The 21,399-nt window shown below is 37.6% G+C and overlaps 1 protein-coding gene across 1 annotated transcript; it reads right to left on the reverse strand.

Annotated features, from left to right (window-relative positions):
* Positions 1-7,401: 7,401 nt before the first annotated feature.
* Positions 7,402-19,390, reverse strand: znf281a (zinc finger protein 281a). The gene is made up of 7 exons (XM_056753488.1): positions 19,242-19,390; positions 16,197-16,732; positions 14,580-14,681; positions 14,297-14,420; positions 11,925-12,008; positions 11,723-11,841; positions 7,402-11,646 (listed from the first exon to the last, which is right to left on the reverse strand). Exons 2-7 carry the CDS (start codon positions 16,635-16,637, stop codon positions 9,997-9,999), a joined length of 2,520 nt encoding a protein of 839 aa, XP_056609466.1. The 5' UTR covers positions 16,638-16,732; positions 19,242-19,390; the 3' UTR covers positions 7,402-9,996.
* Positions 19,391-21,399: the final 2,009 nt, after the last annotated feature.

A 21,399-nucleotide genomic window follows, 5' to 3' on the forward strand; every position in this document is an offset into this window, starting at 1 on the left:
GAGTCCTTGATAGTGATCCAGTTAAATACGCCTCCAAGAAGGAGGATACCTACATGCAATAAAACCGTTGTGAAATAGCACAGGTGATGGCAATGCTTCACTTATGGCTACTTTCTTGTGTTTTGTTATTGTTTATAGTAGTAGTAGTAGTAGTATCAGGCTTATATTACTGTTATGTTATTTTATTTTTTTACAACGTTGCTCCCGATGGGCTATTGAGATTTATTTCCAGATGATTGATCTGGTAGGCTGAACGAATAGTAGTATAGACCAGTGGTTCTCAAACTGGAGGCCCCAAGAGAGATCCAGGGGGGGCACATATTTTGTGGTATGTTATGAAATATAGAAATACATCATAAATTATTTGCAACCAAACTTTAGAAAAATAAGCCCACCAACCACAAGATTCGACTTTCTAGCATTGTAACTGAATACGTTTTTGGTTTAATCCAAATTCTAAGTTTCTAAGATATGGTCTTTATTTGGGGGGCACAAAGCGCCGCACCCTTCACAAAGGGGGCCCCTACAACAGCAACAACAAAGGTTTGAGAACCACTGGTATAGACATATGCAACCTGTACTTGAGTGGTATTACATATTAAAGCAGTAAAGTTGTCATCGGCTTAAAATACAATTTTAATTCCCTTGCTTCCTAAATTGCTGAATAAAAAGTTATAATAGCATGTTAAAACACAGAACATCATTTTATAATAGACAATGTAAACTAAAAAAATATGACAAATATGACAAAGCTGATAATAGATGTTAATTAAATCTACTGTCTGCTTTGAATCTAGGAACAATGCAAGACCAATCATGCTAAAATTGCAGTGAAACTGAACTCACAGAATAACAGCAGAACACATATTTAGTTTGACGTCATAGATCTGTTGCTTGTTAACCTTTAAATGTCCATTATGGAAAATCTAAGTAATGGTTAACTTCCTATTTTTATACCTTCTGATTTCGCTTTGGGGTTTTTAAGTTAAAAATCAACAAGATAATGTAATTGTATCCTATCAAGAATCAAAAATAAAATTAATCCTAAAGTCAGTCATTAATACAATGTATTGTCTGTATTTATAGATATTTATAGGTACCATCATAAAGCTGCCAGCTCTGGGTTAGTTGTGGAATTTTCTTTTTTCTAACCCTGCAATGAGTCATGAGCTAAATATGACACCAAACTATGACAAATATAATACTGTAAACAAGAGAGTTTGAATAAACAGATCTAGATAATGGCTTAAGAACTTAAAATGGTTAACAATTTAAACTGTCTGTTTCACATATGCTCAACCAATGCCACATGGTTAAAGGGTCTAAGTGAGAGTATGTCAGATAAAACATCGTAAACCTTCTAAATTTGAAGCTTGAAAAATAGATTTACTTCCTATGGTTCTAGTGTATCAGGAGATGGCAGCTTCGTGGGGATAAAGTTTGCAGACCACATGAGCATTATAAACCCCAGAAGCACACTTCATCAATTAAAATCTTGGAAAAAAGTATAGCTTTAAAAACGTAACATTTATTGCTCATAAATCATTCATAAAGCCCTTCACAACGAGGGTGGGAATCCTCCCATATCAGCACTGAGTACTGGCTGTTTGATACTGTTTCAAATAAGAATGTCTTGACACTTTAGTGCTCGAACCCCTTCTGTCTGTATCAAGCACATTTACTGACACTCCCTTCCTTCTTATCACTCTGGAAAATGTGTGGATGGCCAAGGACAGTATGACAACACAAAGCTTTTTTTCAGCTTGCTGTGATAGAAATAAAGACTGAGAACACTCCAAGCTCATATTTTCCAGAATTATCCAAGCAGATAAAATTAGGCCAAGCCTTGGTGTCGGCTAGCAAGCACAAAGCAGGCTCAACAAAATTTCAGAAAACTAACAACTTACATGCTGGTTGGCTTCTGCTGGAACCTATGATAAGAACATGTACATGTTTATGTTTTTTTTCTCACAACACCAATGAATGAAAACACAGACTGATTTAAACATATACAGTACATTGATCTCGTAGATAAATTACATATAATCTGTCTGTCAGCTTAACTCATCAGAACATCATAGTTTGGTGTTCCCTTGTAATCTCTTTACTTGATAATGTTACACACTACACATATATTTATCAAATGCTTCCACTTGGCACGTCATGAACCGTGTGATAAGTGAACAGTGTTGGCATTCAGACAAACATTGCAAATGGAAAAATGTAACAAAGTTCTGAAGTCTGACGCATTGTTTGCTCTGTCATAAAGACAACATGGGTCTGTTAAATGACAAGGGCCTCATATCCCATTGATTCTTATGTTATGTAAAAGATATTCATTACTTAGAAACTATTTTAATCAGTATACAGAGTCTAGCAGCATCTTTAACAATTACATCATATAACATCCTGATGGAGAAAGACCATTTGAAAACTTGTCTATACCAACTTATGCTAAATAAATACATACAAATACATCTACTCAAAGAGCACCTAAATTGCCTTTCTAAATTACATATATAACTCTTTACAAAATGTTTTATTCAAGTCTAATCTAAACTGGTTAATATATTTGCACTCTCTGAAAGCGGTTGCGATTCTTGCTATTTAAGAATAAATTTAAGGGATCATTTGAAAAAGCTTTGAAAATATATTTATCCTCACTGTAACCATGCAACCGTGTTTGCATATTTGCTGGCGAATTTTCTCATTGCTTGTAAACATGATATTGACATAGTGAAATAATTTGTTGTAATATGATGCCAACTTCCCTTTTCTAGAATGCATTTACTGTAACATCTTGAGTCAAACAAATGAGCATGTTTTACGTATGTGCCGTGTAGGAGCAGACATGTTCTGGCAAATGACTGATACTAATTGTTAGTCACAGATACAGAAATAGGAAGTATAATGAGGAAACAAGTGAATAAAGCTTCTTCTAAAACATACTACATTCATAGTGGAAGTTGCCTGGATTATCCTTTGTGTGACTTCAACCTGTTCACATTACACCTATACAATTAAAGGTTCAGTAAGTGATTTTTGAGAAACACCTTCCATAATTAAAACCAAATTAAACGAACAAACACAACATTGCTTCTCCCTCAAAGGTAAGTTTGCTCACCTTCTGTCCTTCCCATCATGAGCACGTCCTGTTTTAGTTTATTTTTTATATTATAAAATCTAAATGGACTGTTGTTTAAATGTTGTTCTAACATTAGTGATAAAGCACTGAAATATGAAGTTCTTTTAGAATATTCTTGTTTACATTCTGCACCACTTATATGACACATACAGAACAAGCAATAAAAGCAAATAATGACAAAGGGGTTTGTATTGGGTTTTAAATAACGTTTCTGTGAAATTTTGAGGGTGTTATAATATACATTTACATTTTATGTATGCACGTGTCATCACTTGAACACCTCGTGAACATGCCGGAACGTGCCTACCTGAGTGGTAAAACAATCTGGAAAATGAATGGTTACAATATCAGGAATCACAGTTCAACGCAACATTTGAGTTTCCAAGAACACCTGATTACTTTGCCCGTAAGGAAGTGTTTTTCCACTCAAGTGAGCCTGTCCAAGAAGGTGTCTCAGAATGATCACTGGGAAAGTGATGTCATTGTATACCCTCTAGGGAGCCACAGAGTAATGAAGATTAGTCATATAAGTATATTACTTTATACTTATATAATATAATAATATATAATAATATAAGTAATGAACAATTTAATATACAGTTATTTATTATACGTATATACATAAAAATGAAGTGGGCCTTATATAAACCAAACATTTCACATTTGATCAATGATTTTAAAATATATGTCATGACATTGGAACAAATGGATAGCAAAGAAGCTCTGAAAACATGTAATAGTTTAATAGCACTTAACTTTATTTAGTGACGTTTTTCTTTTTCTGTATTGTTTGTCTTTCTTTCACTCTGGCAGTGTAATAGTTTAAAAGCCATTAACTTTATTTAGTGACGTCTTTCTTTCACTCTAGCAGTGTGATGTAGCACTGTTGTATTTTAACTGTGGAAATAAAAAAACGAGATGACGTGTGTTTGTAGGCCTACCCGGAAGTTAGCGCTGCAGTTGCCTATATATTTTTCCCATAGACTTTAAGAAGATCACAAAAAATAAGCCCAGTGATCAACAAAGGTTTAGGATGTTTACACGTTTTGTCTATCAAGATAATCTTTACAAATGAACACAACATTTGTTTTTTTGAAGCCAAAATGCAATCGCCAGAAGTAAAAGCTAACATGATGCTATAAACAGACTACACTATGGTCGCTCGATATCAACATCACTAAGTTACCACTAAGCCTCCGACAACTCCTTCAAACTTAAAAATGTGTTCCCTGGTAAGTAACTACTCCGTTAATGATTCTGCATCTACATTTTTAGAGATTTGTGTCAATGATGCATTGTTTGTCTACTTTATATGCAAAATGACGTCTAACGTCCTCACCAAAGGAAGTAGTTGCTTTCAGCAACTTGTTAGCAACAGCCATTTCTTAAGAAAATTTTTGTTTTGTTAACCACAGATGTACGAAAAATACATTTAAAAAACCCATAGACTTTGGAGCGATGGAACCGGAAGTCCTAAAATGCTAATTCGCTTCCGGGGTTTGCATACAAAAATACATGCGGCTACTTACAAGCAGGAATCTGACGTGCCACTTGCAGGTGAGACCAGAAGTAGTAAATAAGTGTTTTGTCAGCATGATTCATTTAAACTCTTAATGTGTAAATAAGTTGCCCATTTTAAAGCTGCACAGGATAAACTGTTTTATGTGTGGCCAGTAATTCATTAAACATGGAGATCTGCAGCAGATTCGTCTTCCTTTTGTTCTAACAAAGCAAAAATAATGCTAAACCATTTTACCGATTACATATTCGGACAACCCATTATGCCCCGCATGTACAAGAATACTGTATTAAATGTTCATTAGACAAATAATAAATAAATAAATAACAAATAAAATAAATGACATGTGGGAAGATTGACAAGACGTAAAAAGAAATTGGAGGACAAATATAGTTATGAGCAATGGGTCATATGATATTACTGAGCAACATACAAAATGGTCAAAATAGACCCTTCATTTCCTATGATTACTCCAAAACCATTTAAATCAAATCAACTAAAAATCATGAGCATTCAACTGCTGGCCCAAACTAAGAAAGACTTGCATATGTATCTGACTATTTGTATCAAATACTCAGTAAACAAACACATATTATGATCACGCTCAGCATGAATTCAGGATAGTTCTTTCGAACACCTTGTTTGATCAGGTGTGCACAGGACATGATACGGCTCTCACTAAATCCTTGATGTTTCTAGTCAGATCCGTCGGCGTGGCTTGTTGGTTTTGACTAAATCCTTGGGGTTTCAAGTCTTACAAAACCTTTACCCTGACCCACACCCTACCCTTAACCATCTTAACTACCTATGATTTTTAAACTTGCCAATAAACACGATTGCGTGATGATGTCAGACTCGAAACACCAAGGATTTAGTGAGAGCCAGCATGTTACATCATTATGGCTTTTGGACTCGTTGCCATGTTGTCGTGGTGACAAAGACTAGCACCCTTCCATCATAAATCTTCTATACAAGACCGCTCCGCTTGCTTACTGAGACTTGATGCAAATATGTAGGATACAAAATGCTTGATAAGAGAAGCACTAAAAAGTAATTCCTCAAGTTTATTTCCATATCAGAGCTACTGTAGCATATCTAATGTGCGACGTGAATGACTGTAAACAAGCAGCCACCTATGATTACTTAGTACAGTATGTGGACTTTGGACTTTAAATTGCCCATGTTGTCATATTAGGTTTGAAAAATGTATAGGGTACTATTAAAAAGGTAGCAATATTTTAACAGAATGTATTGCTGTTGCTTGCTTATTCATGTTGGTTGCATTTACAAATGTTAACGTATGAGTTTGTTTTAAAAAAATATGTTATAAATGTTGATATTATTATACACTTAGATCAATAAATGCTGTAGAAGTATTGCTCATTGTAAGTTCACGCTAACAAATGCAACATTATTAAAGTGTAACCAAAAATGTATTCTCTCATAGCTTTCTGATCTACAAGCAACTTCCATGTTTACTACCACGGCCACAAATGAAGAAAAGTTTGATTATATATCTGTAAAAAAGGAATGATAACATCTGACACGAATGTTATTTTACATAAATAAAAAATGGTAATTGTGTCATTTTATCATAAATTCAAATGACTTTACAAAGAAATTAACAACGCATCTGTTGACTGTCAAGCTGACGTTATTGCTCTTAGTCATGAGGGCTCTGTTGACTGTCTTTTTATTAAAACTTTCTTGATTTTGCAAGACATTGTTAGTACATTCTATAATAAATTAACTTTGAAATGTTTAACTTTCCAATACAAAGGCTCTGTTATATTACCTGCCATCTGATACCTTTATTTAATTGTACCACATTAACCTTGTCATAACCTAGGTCATGAGCTATGACTCTTAAACATGATTTTGTATTCATATACAGATGGTAGTTATATGTGCTTTATAAGATGCATAATAAAAACTTCATTCTAGCCACTCTGAAAAAACAGACAAGGATGTTTCATAGGACTAACTAGGCATTTGATTTTGATAGCTAGTCTTTGAACAAGTCACACTTTTTTATCAGATTCAGATAAAGAGTTAAAGAGATAGGTCACCCCCAAAAATGATTGTGTCATTATTCATTTACCCTCATGTCATTCATAAACCTGCAAGGTTTTCTTCTACAGAACACAAAAGAAGGTATTTTAAAGAACTTGAAACTTGAAATTTTGTTCTGCAGAAGAAAGAAAGCATAAACTTGTGGTATGGCACGGAGATAAATTAATAATGAGGAATCTTCATTTAATGGACATGAGCATTTTATAAAAGCTCGGTTTACATGAAAAGCCTACATTATACCAAAACATAACCGGTTGAAGGCTGGAAATATATGTGAGGAACATTTTGGGTGGGCACAGTAACTGTATCGTAAATACAGGGCAGGCAAAGAGAGACATGACCTCACATAGAAACTCTGCTCCACCCCGATCTCATGGCTTGTGTTGTAAGCCATGAGACTCGAAGAACAAAATTGATAATCTTTATTGCTCTATCACTTGCTTTAAAAGTTTCTCTAATTATCATGGCTGATAAGAATGTGTTGAATGCTGAACGTGCAAATTGCTAGGATGGTGCCTCTTTTCAGTACCCTGAACGGACACTATCTCAAAAAATACCTGATTTTGCAGCAGTTTTCTGCATTAAGAATATGAAATATTACCACACCAGTCCCACACGCTATCTGTGGAGTAATAACAGGTGTGTTTGTCAAACAAGGCATGGCACATGAAAATATCTCCATATGTGACATCACCAAAGCAAAACCCACAGATCAAATCATACTGATATCAGAAGTTTTATTGTTTTTCCTAATCAATAATAAAGTCGAAATGGACAAGTATAGCCCTGTGAATCAGATCACAAGAATCTGCAATAAAATAAGACGGAGAGAACAAAAAAACCATTCGCTACAAATTTGGCATGGTGACAAAAAAAATGGGGCAAAGTATAAGAGTATACAAATGTACATGCAAAAAACCAAGGGGAAACCTTTAGTGTCATTAACTGTATGTAAACAAAATAAATACTTTCAGGAATATACAGCCAAACGCAAAAAGTAGTATAGAGAGGGAGAGGACCTTATTGTAGCAATTACTGACAAATTTATGGCTTGGGATATTCAAGCCAAACAGGATATCATTCAAACAGTGCATACGAGATATCTGCACTTCATTAAACCTTAACCAGTAACCATTTTCCAGTAGATCACACCCTAAAACAAAAATGACAAAATCTCATGTATTGAACAGTACAATTGAACATCCTGTGGATGGGCATTATTTAAGGACAAAAGTCAATTCACAGCCAGCGCACATGTACATGACAAATAAACTTTGAGTGTATTGAGACCGAACAACTCTATTCACAACAGATCTGGGGGCACATCTGTCAATCTACATAACTTCACACATTGATATCCCTGCTTCCCTTTCGTCATTGATATGAGGTATAAAGACGTCCGTTGTAATTATTTCATATTATTAAGTCATCAGACCAACCAAAGACTGTTATACCTCCACCAGTATTGTGAATGTGTACCCCAACCTCCTTAATGTTATGCTCAGTCCTAGTGGTCAGTTTTTGTTCCCACCGAGATGCATTGTGGTCGAAAAATCTTGTCTGTTGTTCTGTCCTTCAAAGAATCATGTTATTCGGGAGGGGTACAGAGGACTACGAATGCAACAGAACAACATGACAGTAATTTTACAATCGGTGTTACAGTGGCCAACAGCGCTGATGGAAGACATTGCGGTTGTTGATCATTATTGAAAAGGATATTACAATAATACTTGTACAGTACAAAATAAAACGTCTTATAAAAATGTAGTTTAGGTAACACTTTGCCCTGCATCCACACTAAAATAAATTGGCTGAATTTATTGTGTACAGTCATTCAATTTAGGACCTGTACTATATAAATTAAGAGCTGGACAAGTCATCTCTGGTGAAGTGTATAAAAAACATTTTAACACATAGGACATTTTCCCTATCCGATACTCACAAAATGGAAAAAATATTAAAAAAGCACTCAGGTCCATCCCAGTCGCATCCCCTCTACAACCTGCCTAACACACATCCGTGAAAAAACGGGAATTAAAATATAAAAGATACCACAGTCCCACCCGAACCGAAATCCCACCCACAATTCCAGCACATTCCATAGTAAAGACATTATCAATGGCTTTTTTAACATAATCTACAGTTAAAAAAATGAACCCCGCCCCTTTTCGGCCCACTCCCAATTGACCAAATGTTGCCCCTTTTAAAACAGCATATCAGTAACACAGTTTATTTTCTGTGCAATCAGCCTGGGTAGTATTTTAAAAAATAAACAGTTCCAAAAAAGTGCTAGATGGGATTCATTTTGAAGGGAAAGAAGAAGTGGATGGAGGGAGAGAGGGATGAGAAATCTAGACAGTCACATAAGAATCCCATAAACGGACTTAATCACACTTGCATGCAGCACCCTCTAGTGTGTAGCCCTTGGCCTTACAACCCAAAGAATAAATCGGACATCTCGATCCCTCCACATCCCCTCCAAGTCACCTGCCAGTCTTAAGAAAGATTACATGTAATTGTACATACAGATATTCTTATAAATATATATTTATATATATGGCCCTTACGGAAATAGAATGTGAGCAATCCACATTGACATAAAAGTACCATAATCTCTATATAGCTAAGTGAAAAGTGGTGTCAGTGTAATTTAGCAGGCAGCATTTTTTTTCTATTTGTTGCACTTATTCAGAAGAATTAAAAAATAAATCTCCTGAAAATCAAAACTTTTTTCTTTTAGCAAAATGTCTGCCTCTTCATTAAATGGTTGCTACCCTTCCGATAGATTTGCTTTTTACACATGTTCCTGAGTAATACTTTAATCAATGTAACAGACAATTTCAGTTCTGGGATACTCCCTGCCATTGCTATTTTAAAGTTATCCTTACACGTTTGTTAAGTGTGAACTTCTATCAGAAAAAGTAAACAGAACAAGACCTTTGATACTGTACTTGGGCTTTAAAAGAATTTCCTCCCTACTGATTACCAAAATAGACCTAAATGTCTACTTGCAAAAAATAAAACTGATGCATTTTATTTTCAAAGGAAAAAACATTGGAAAAGGGATTGCAGGCCAAAGGAGTGGGGATTTTATGAACATATCGGCAGTGAGAAAACATAACTAAAAAACATTTCATTAAAATAGCAGAACTTAATAACAATAATAATAACAATAATAACAATAATACAAAATAAAGACCACATGACGAGAAAATAAAATAGGGAACCTCCATCTGAGCATCTAGGCACGTGAGCCCATTCACCTGTAGCTTTGGCTTGTTGGGGTTTTGGAGCCGGTATTGACGGCATCGCTGGCATCAGCCAAGAGACTGCTATACCCTGAGAATTCAGAAACCTGTGTCTGTATGCTGTGATTCACCTCACCCCTCGAGTCATTTGTAAAGGCAAGGGGCACGCGCCCCCCTTTAAACTGCGCTCCAAAAGCCTGAGCAAAGTTTTCGATCTGAAAATGGGCCTTGGCTGAGTCCAGGGTTGTCAGATCCTGAGATGTGCCCAGGGAGAATCCTCCAGTGGTGGCCGTCGCTCCATTTTTCTGCCCTTGAGGTTCCTTCTGACTACCCAGGTCTGGAGGCTGAGGCGCGATTTGGTAAGTATTTGTATTGGGGGTGTGCGGAGGCGGCGGAGGGGACGTGTGCTGTTTGTCCAACTGTTCGGTAAGCTCCTGGGAAGGTGTGAGTTGCTGTTGTGCGTGCGCAGACTGCTCCAGGCTGCTCATGTGGAAGCCCTGCGGAGGTGACGAGCCCTCTAGTAGACCAAAATGGGACTTCGGCACAGAGGAGAGGGAAGGGGAGGAAGAAACAGGATGTGAGAATGAGTACTCCAAAGGTGAGGATGTATACACATGCTTGTCTGAGAGAAGTGGGCTTGGCCCTGAAAACTGTACTGTGGTAGTAGCGGCAGAACCAGGACATGGGCCCAACGGGAAGCCTGAACTGTGACTGGTCCGCTCTAGTGCCTGTAAGAGAAAACGCGAGTACTCGTGCATGATCACGGCTTTGTCTCCACTGTTGGGACTTGAGGGGGAGTCATCATGTCCAAGTGAGTCCGTGGCAGCTGTCTGGAGCTCCACGTGATGGGTATCCGAGATGTCGAAGGTCACATCAGGCTTATGAGCATAGTGGTCCAACAAGCTCTGCAGAACCTCATCTGGGATTCCAGATTTATCCTGCTTGATATCTCCTAGAGGGGAGGAGTCCAACAGGCCAAGTGAGGCATCTGTGTCAAGAACCCCAGAAACAACACCCTGAATAACTGTAGGTTGCGACTGCAGATGACTGACGCCTACGTCGTAGTCGGAAGCACCTGCAGCCCCATTATTTGTTACATGGAGGTATCGTCGTTTCTTCAGAAACTGAATGGCATCATCGTAATTGCTGCTGTTGGAACCAACTTTGGCCCCAGGACCTGGTAGGAGCCCAAGGGTATCCAAGCCTCCTCCAGGCAACTCCATGCCTCCTGGCTTGGATTGATCTATGGAGAGAGCATTCTTCTCCATGGACTTCCTGTTAACCTTCTTAAAGGCCATCTTGGGAGCACGTCCAGGATCCCCATCCATGCTGGGGTCCGACTGAGCAGAAGATGTTGTTGAAACCCCATTGTTTGCGACCAAGTTGAAGTCATGAAGGCCATAAGCCTCTGCCTCCTGACTATGCATCGCCCCCATAGCCCCAGTGGGCTTCTTGCGCTTGCGTTCACCCCCTTCGCCAGCATTTTTTGACTTGCCTCGTTTGCGTCCAGGTGTGGCCACATTTCCCTGAGTGATTCCATAGCTGCCATGTTCCCCATCACCTGCGACACCCAACTCGTGCTCTGATCCATCCGCGCCCTTTTTCGTGACATCTCCACACGTCCGTTTGTGCTTTAGCAACCGGTCCGTCCTAGAAAAATACTGTTGGAAGAAAAATATGAGAAAATGCAAAGCTTTCAGAAGGGTTAAAAATATTCCAGGTGTGGACGAAACTGACCTGTTGGCAGGTATCACACTTGTATGGCTTTTCTCCACTATGAGTTCTCTTGTGTCTTTCCATGTGATACTTCTGAATGAAACGCATGTTGCACTGATCACAGCTGAATGGCTTCTCTCCTGAAAAATCGACACCCAGGAAAAGAAATTAAATAATGACCTTGCAAACAAATTTGCTAGAAATTAGGAAATTGGTGACTTACCACTGTGGATCTTTTCGTGTCTTTGTAGGAGGTATTTCTGAATGAAGCTCATGTTACATTGATTGCAGCGGAAAGGCCTCTCACCTGTAATGGACAATGACAGTCATGTTTTGACTGCGCTTGTGGTTAAGTCAAAATGCTGTAATTACAGTGTAATTAAATGTATCAAATCATATTAAAAATAGAAAATAAAACTGTTGTTCCATTACTATCCCTTAGAAGATTTTAACTGCGTTACTACAGAGAAAGCAACACACAACTCAATAATAATGGATTAAAGCACCCCTAAGTATTACAATTTGATTTGGCATAAATTTCTTGAAGTGTTTGTACATATCATATTGATGTGCCCAAATAAACAAACTCTGTGTTTAATTGAGCCTTCCAAGTAATATCAATAAAAAGGCATTGGATTGTTTTAAGAAATAATAAAAAGAAATAAAAAAACATAGCCAATGCAATAAAACCATAAATAAAACCATAACATACAATTTGAGCAATTTTATTGAATTGAATAAATTTGCATACTCTTAAAAAAGAGCCCATCTGTTATTTCAAACTTGTATGACTTTCTTTCTTCTGCAGAAGACAAAAGAAGATATTTTGAAAAATGTTGGTAACAGAACAGCACAGCCCCTTTTGAACATTCTTCAAAATATCTTCTTTTGTGTTCTGCGGAAGAAAAGTCATACAGGTTTTAAATGACATGAGGATGAGTAAATGATGACAGAATTTTCATTCTGACTAGTGATCGACCTGTTTTTTTAAAACAGATACATATACCGATTATTTGCATGTATATGTGCCCGATACCCGATATGCAGAACAGATATTTATTTACTGTTATAATTCTCTATTTGACAAACTGATTACAGCACAACTGAACAAACTATTTTATTTAAAACAATCACTCCCTCCTTGGATACAAAGCAAAACATTTGCATCTATACACCAATAAATAGAGGGGTCTGAAGAGTGAAAATAAAGTGCACTGTTACTCAAGTGTTTTTATTCAAAAATAAATCATTCTAAACAATTAAAAAAATATAAAGAGGGGTCTGAAACACAAATACTGCACCAAACTCATTGGTAGGGACCGAGGACTCGCGCTCACACACGGAGAAAAGAGAGCGCATGCAAACACGGGAGAGCAGTCGGCGTCAAACAGGACAGGAAAGAGAGAAGACGCGGGAGCACTGTTTATCTTACTGTTACTCGATCACAGATACAGTCACTATCACAGAGGGATAAAAACATTACAAAATGTGACGCCGAATAAGTAAATGCATTGTTTGGGAAACACTGATGGAATAAAACATTGTCATGGAAGTATCAAACAAAACGGAATATAAATCATTGCATATCTCAACTGGTATGTTACGTTAATTATATTTTTGTCAGTCTTACTAAATATCTTTAAAGTACCGTTTATATATGCAATTACTAACGTTACATTCGAACTGCGATCGCATGTGGAGATAATAATTCATTAATTACACAGGGCTGTATTTATTTAAATGTTTATTAGTGAAATAATAGTAATATAGTCGATGAAAGTATAACTTGGGGTGTTTTAAACAAGTTCATCTTGTTAAAAAGTTAGCTACATGCGGAGGCTATGCTAAAACTTCCTCAGCATCAACCCGGTGAGTGAACAGCAATATGAATGATGAGCACAGACAACAAAGGTCATTGAATTCAACTCTTTTATTCATGGCCATTTCATGTAATTCATGAAAAAGTTACGCCTTTATTGGGGGAGGAATAGATATCTTAGGCATTGTGACTGTGAGTTTGTCTCTCTTAGCGAAGCTGCATAAACTACATATCAGGCATTAAATGTAACATCTCATTTGTGCATTAATTGTTCTCATGTTAAATATAATTGTATTAATAAATCAAGTGAGTAAACATAACCTTCTGTGCACGCTTTCGTTTTTGTCGAGTCTCCCCTCAGAGGCTCTGCTGCAGTGACGGTCCTGCATGCAATTCTCTAAAAGGCCACAAGATGGCGGACCTTATCGGTGAATCCGATATTAGAAAACAGATACCCATGATGGGAAATCTATTAAATATCGGAAAACGATGTATCGGTCGATCTCTAATTTTGACGGTGAACTACTCCTTTAACTATGCAGCAAATACAATCATCACCAAAACTGCATCAATAATTAAAATAAAATAAAAATCCTATGTATCAAAATGTGCATATAATTATATATATTAAAATAAATAAATATATAATATAAACACATTTAAACAATGTTGCAGTTTGTGTATACAGATTTGTTATACAAAAGCCAATCTCTACCATGCAGTTCACAAACTAACCTATATTAGGGTCTCTGGTACGTGTGCGAGTGCATGCTTACCTGTGTGTATAAGCACATGTCTGCGTAAATGATAGGAACTCCGGAACGCTGCACTGCAGTGCTCACAGATGTGTGGTTTGGAGTTTGGAGACAAGCTGCCTCCATCTGGATCCAGCATCAGAGACTATAAACAAGACAAAAGCAACGGCATTAGATAATGTTTTCTATATAGTGGTTTGAGAAAAAGGTTTTAACAAGCTCCATTTTTCCCTTTAAGATTCAACAATTCACCCAGCAACAAACAACACACAGCTGTATGTAAAATATGTGTGCTTGTTCGCACCTTCGACTCTCCTCGTTTCCTCCGCGTCTTGCCCTCCTGTCCCTCACAATTTGACCTTCGCCCTTTCCTCCCTGAGGATTCTTTTACCAACCGCCCTGACAGCTGGAAGGACAACAAAGACTGGATTGAGAGTGGTCAAAATCCCCCTCAAAAAACCACATTCAGTCACAAAGAAATATTAGGTAAAATAAGCAATGCAATGAAATGCAATGCAATGAAACTAAAAGTGTCTTATTTAGTAAACTGTGACAGGTCTAGATTGATTTTAAAAATGTAAACAAATGCACATACAGAAATCAAGCTGCACTGCATAATACGGAGTATATGAGAGGCTGTTTGAATATTTAAGTATTCCCTAATGTGTATGTGGCAGCAGGCAGGGTGGTAAATCTTTTATATACGAGCTTCTATATCTATCCCCTGAGAGTAAATGCCACTTTCCTCAATTTGCTGAGCATCTACGGAAAAATACCATTCAGATTATTGAACCGCTGCAAATTAAAATATTCCAACATAAACACACTCAAATTTATCCTGAACAAAAATGTAAATATCGTCTTTCATATTCTTGATAGAGCTCTTGTGCATCTGTGGCAGAAAAATTAAGAAATGGAGCGAGAGAGATTTTGCTGTGTAAATCCAAGCTAGCCAAAACAAAAACCATTTTCCTTCTTTAGTTTGGCTTTTTTAATGACCTCCTTTATTTGTATGACCAAAAAGGCATAAGAAGATGTGTTACTAGAAAAAGGCCAACCATCCATTAAAAAAAAAGACAGAACGAAAACATTGCATGTTATTTCTGTTAGCAATAACCGTGAATTAACATGAATCGAAATTTTGTTTAATCAAATTGTAAAACATTACACCGTAGCCTTTGGCTACCACAGTGAGAACAAGGCGGATGCAATATTATATTTTTTCAGCAATGATCATGAGATGATCAATCCTTATAATGATAAATAGATCATCATTTACTTAATACTCTTTTAACCTTGAAAGAGGGTGCTGTTGTGCACGTGTGAGTGAGTATTTCTTCACTCATGTTGCATTTGACCTTGTCAAATCCCACCCGTTCTTCCTTACAGAAACTAGATGACATCACTGACAGGAAGAGTGGTTTATTACTATAGATTTAGCAGTTGGCCTGGGATAGGGCTCTCAGATTTTTATGGAATGGAAATCTGCCTTCATGTACCAGTACAGGTAATTTTGATTACTTGAAAATGCAACAAGGCACATATGTAAATCTGTCAAATATAATAACTCCAGTTAGATCAGTTGATGCAAGACATCCATGGAAACATTACTAGCAACGTAAATATCAAAAACCCCAAATCCCAGACGAAAACACCAAATCTGGCAATATAAAATATAGGGGAAAAAAGTTTCTTTCAGTTCTAAAATATTATCTTTAATAACTTTTCATGTCAATCTTTAATGAGCTTGCAGATTGCAAGTTTTTCAAAAAGCTTCTCATACAAGTTTTTCATTCATTTTTAAAATTCATAACTTTGTTTTATTCAATACATGACTTATACAGTAGGATTGACATTTTACCTAAAACCATGTTTAAATATACAAAGATTTGATGATATTTCTACAGAAAGGCACACTTACATTTCCCAGACTGAGGTCATGCACCACCAGGTTCTGATGGTCGCCCAGCGACACCTCCAGCAGCTCTCCTCCACTCCGTAGTCCAGTCCCGACTCCACCCCCCGAATAGAGGGGCAGTCTGTAATCATGTTCAGAAACTTTTTCTTGTTTGATGCCCATGGCATGAACATAATCTCCCACACCTCCTAGCATGCCCGCTATGCCACCTCCGCCACACATGCCTCCACTGAGCCCTCCTCCACAATCCGGCGAGTCCCTCTCCTTCTTGAGGATCATCTCGTGAGGCTGCAGGTCAGCCATAACCGTTTGACTGGCCAGACGGGTGAAGCTAGTGACAGGGGGAAGGTGGCTGAACATGAGCATGCTCGGACCAAAGCCTGGCTCCATGCCACCGTTGGAGCGCAGGAACTCATTGCCAAGTTTGTCCTGGATCAGGCTCATGGTGAAGGGGCAATGCTTAGAGATTTATCACACCGACGCTAATGCTGGATCAGGGGCGATGGGGACCACTTCAATGCGAAGGCACCTCGCTCATCCTGGAAAAAAGGCCAATTTTTATTTATTCACAGAGTAATGGATTATTATTAGTAATGGTCAATTACCAAAGGATCCTGTATACTTTTTTGATCCTATGTTTAACTGGAGGTTTGTAGGTCAGAAAAAATTGGGTTTAACACACTGAAGCAAACTGAAAGCTTCCAGTACATTACAGACACTACACAAAGACTGTCATTCTTTAAAAAAACATCAGAGGCCTAAAGAAAACAATTTACTGTTATTACTTTCAATAAGAAGTGTTTAAATAAATATACAAGATCAAAAAGATTTGCACACAAACCTTAAACTAGCCTGGTGTTATAATGGAGTTTTGGTTTATCAAAAAATAAAATGACTACTACAGGTAATGCAATAGCGGATTGAAAACACACAGTTTCATTCTAACCAGAATAACATGATTAGTATCGACCACCAGTTAACAAACCAAACATTTAATTGTGCTCTCATCCTATTCATTAGATCTTAATGATCCCAGAAGATCATGATAACGCATTACTTTTCAAGAACAATCTGGTAGTTGCATATTTTGTTTCAACAGGACTGTTATTCTACTAGACAGACATGAGTAAACAAAACAAGATCAAATTTTCTAATCTACAAAACTGGTATTGCTTGCCATGTTAAAATACAAACAATCCTAAATCAGGAGGCAGGATCAAATATGAATACATTTCTATTTAAAGGCTGAAGAAACGTGACATTCACACGCGTCACTTCAGGAGATGTATGCAAAAACAAAGGGTCGGTGTTCGGGCACACGCTCTATTTTGAACGTTAAGGATTAAGTACATGTTATAAATACAAACACAGATGCTGAGCCTCCTGAACTAGCCTAGTATTAGGGAATGAATGCTAAAGGACTGGGTGACATTCCTCTTAAACTCTTATGCCCCGTGCAGTTTAAATTCTTACTAACACGTGTGTGTATGTGAAACTTTAACATGAGGCCTAGCTCAGTCTGTGGTGTCGGTTATTTAATGTCAAAGCATTATTGTTGAATGCTAGGCGTCTGGCTTTGCTTTACTGCTGACGTCACCGAGAGCATATCGCTGCGCTTTGTTTACAACAGATGATGAACATACTCGCAAATGTCCTAGTATCGTACACCACAAAAAACATCCTTGCAACACATTTTAAGACAAAAGATGCTACTTTTTTGTTTAAGGAACTGTGAAAACGGCTATTGATGTCATTAAAAAGATCAATGAAAGATAACTCGAATACATTCCCATATAGCATGGTTGTGTATTAACTATCATATCTGAAACTATGGCCACAATGTTTTTATAGGACAGTTAAGATTTTCTGTTTAAATGACGCAAACGACCACTGCATACTAGCCTCAGTCTACGGTGTGCGCGTGTATAGAGAGTACATAATGTTTCCTGGAAGCCAATTTCTCTTCTTTGGGTTCATGCGCCATCCGATGATTCATACCTTTCATTTCCCTTAAAAGGCCGGTTGACTGGATCTGAACCAGATGCGGTGCGTTAGTCAGAACCCCTCCATCCATGTCACGTCTGAATAAGCGCTTCGGATTCGAGGCAAAACTACCAGCATCAATATAATCCACGAACATGCATGTGCTACATGAATAAACCATATCCAAAATTAATACAAGAGGTTTAAACCATGTCTAACTCCCAAATAGTCGAACTTTCTCGTAAGTGCACGAAACACATTTGATGGAAAGCTCAGAAACGTGAATGATGAGGAACACGACGTCCCAGCGTCAAGTCTTTTATCTCGCGAAACAGCTCTCGGTTCTTTGTGTTCTGAGTGCGCGCAGACTGCACGCGACGCAGATGGTATGTAAATAGCTCGCGTGCGTACGTTAGCCAACTGAGCTAGCCCATCAATCAGATAACGTTAGACACAAATCATCTATTTTATACACTCAAATCAACGCTGGTCTCAACCAAGAGGCTTAGTTGCCATATCTGCACACACGCGGCTCCGCTGTACGTGCCCCGGTGATCTATACTGTGGAAATGGTTGGAGGCGTTTAAAGTTTTTGTGTTTCGCTGGACCGTTATGGTGGGATCCATATTAATAACTTCATGCCGACTCACAAAGGCCCTCATCGCTAACGCGCTAGCTAACAGGCTAAGCGACGCATAATAAATCAATTACGTTGGCGAGGCATAGGGCACACGTTATGCGCTCATTTAATCATATTTACATGAAAATAATCCAAGTTTTTAGAAAAAGCAACATTATTCAAAAGTAGAACTTATCTTATTCCCCCCGTGAGCTCGAAACAATGAAATGTAGAGAGATAGAATAGGTACAATGGTGTGGCTGTGTAAGACACAACGCTTACCCATAATAAACAGCCATGCAACTCAAGCGAACAATTGATGCTTCGCGTCAAGCTAAGGTGCTACATGCTATATTACGTCGCTGCGCTTTGTTGTCTGCTCCGCTCGCACGCGCCTCTCCGGCGCTTCAAACTTCACGCAAAGCCCATATCCGCGTTTCGCTTACCAGTGCATGTCCACCGTTGGCGCTTTCTCTGTATATTTTGCCCCCTCCGACGTTTGTTTTAATCTTCAGAGTCCAAACATTGTTCTCCCGCAGCTGCTGCGTTCCTCCATCTTGCACGAGCGCGGGGAACTGTGGGTAGAGCGGACGGGTCCTGCGAGGAGACAGACGCTCTGATCCAGGGCATTGGAGCAGCGTCCGATAGTAAACTATCGCAACGAGGAATCACGCTGCAGACTGGACCTAGTGGGTGCTATTGGGACGATTTTTACCAGCAGCCAATATGCACCAAATTCATGTGTTTTTTATTAAATAAGAGCACACAGCATCCATTGTGGAAAAGCCTCAAATTAATACATTTGTTTCCCGTTCCTCTTGACATCGGTTTGTGATTTACCAAAGTCAAATGGCTAATCTAATTCAGAAAGCCCTATGCATGAACGTCTGCTCCCATATATGTCTATTTGAAGTGTATGATAAAAGAACAATTGTCCATTATATTTTGAAGTTTTAACTCTCTGTCTGTGTTGTGCTCTTGGAAATGTAATGGTATCCCTGTGGGACCCACAAAATGAGGACACAGCACATCATGCCATTCTGATGCAGCTCTCAAATTAATGGCAAAACTGTGACACAATTCAGTGGGGGGAAAAACAATTCCTCAAATAGCTCTTAATTAATAAGACTTTTTACCCTATTTATGAACAGACACAATGACCCCTAAAATTAGAGAATAAGAGACTTTAAAAAAAGAGTTTTGGAAAACAAGAGGAGTTGGTAAAAACAAACAAATTGTCCCTGCCAGTGGAAGTAAGATGCTGTTGGCTGCCTCTCTAAATTATCTTATGACCCCATTAGTCTCGATAATTGTAATGACAAGTGAAAGGACTGCAGGCTCAGTTTATCCTCAGTTTTTTTAGGCTATCCTTTAATTGACTGCCCATATCAATGATTGAAGTCATCAGCGGCATCTTTAAGATCTGTTCCATCTTTGTTTAAAAAACGCATAAGGACCATCAAACATTTTAGTCTGACAATCATTACCATGTTCTGTCATAGAAGGACCTGTGGCAATAAATGTGTTCATGATGTGTCTACTGCACTATGTAATATATTTTTTGAATAGGATCAGACAATACTACACCCAAAAGGGATTATAACAACAACCAAAAAACTTTTAATCATATTTAAATTATTCAAACCCCAAAAGTCAATGTACACACACTTCACAAAGAAAAGTGGTCAGTGATTGGGAAAAAATGCTGCAAGAGGAATACAAAATGCAAAAAACTACATTTACTGTACAAAACAAAATAGAATATAATGGCCAGCAAATTGTGTAAATTTTGATAAGGATTTGGGAAATAGTTTTTGTCTATTGTTGAAGTGGTTAATCCAGACTCAGTTTATGACTAGTATTTAAGGAAACCTGAAAGGTCATGTGATATCATGTATTTGTCATCAGTTCTTAGACCTTATTTATTATTTAAGAACTCATGTCTATTAATACACTCACTGTCCTCATCGATTTGTCTTTTTTCCTTCCCATCATTATTTTTTCATACTCAGCAATATCTGAATAGCTGTGTGACATTCTCTACAAAATTTACCGTCTTACTGCTGTTATGGCGAAGATTGAATTTATTTGAGTCAAAACTTTCCACACCTTAACCAATGATTCTTTGTGTACAATTTTATCACAGAGCAAATATGAACATAAATTCATATATGCGCGTTATTTCTATTCAAACACTTCTTGCATTATTATAATCTTTTAATAACTTTTATGGACCCACACAGATCAAAAACGCTGCAGGCACTGCTAGTATTTCATAATTACTGTAGGCCTATATTCATTTCTCTGATAAATGCATTTAATCCAATTTTCAATCGAAGACTGAGAAAAATACAGAGAAGATCCAAATCAGATTACAACCGAGATAGTATTTCATCTTTGCTTATTATTGTTCATCGCTGGGCGTTTTTATTACTAGTAAATATAATAACTTCTAATATAATACACAAATAGCTAGAATATACCGTGGTGCAGTCTTTCACATTGAGTCTGGACTGATAGAAGCCCATATATTTGAGATGTCCCAAAGGAGCAAACAGAGGAGACTACAGTTTCAAATTTCTGCACTCAACAAATAATTGCAAA

Source organism: Triplophysa dalaica, chromosome 7 (genome assembly GCF_015846415.1).
Source record: "Triplophysa dalaica isolate WHDGS20190420 chromosome 7, ASM1584641v1, whole genome shotgun sequence".
NCBI lineage: Eukaryota > Metazoa > Chordata > Actinopteri > Cypriniformes > Nemacheilidae > Triplophysa > Triplophysa dalaica.

Coding starts and splice junctions, on each gene's coding strand:
- znf281a (XM_056753488.1), bottom strand. CDS start 16,637: ATGAGCCTGATCCAGGACAAACTTGGCAATGAGTTCCTGCGCTCCAAC. Junction 14,682..16,196: donor ATGACCTCAGTCTGGGAAAT/GTAAGTGTGCCT, acceptor TTGTCCTTCCAG/CTGTCAGGGCGGTTGGTAAA. Junction 12,009..14,296: donor ACATGTGCTTATACACACAG/GTAAGCATGCAC, acceptor TGTCCATTACAG/GTGAGAGGCCTTTCCGCTGC.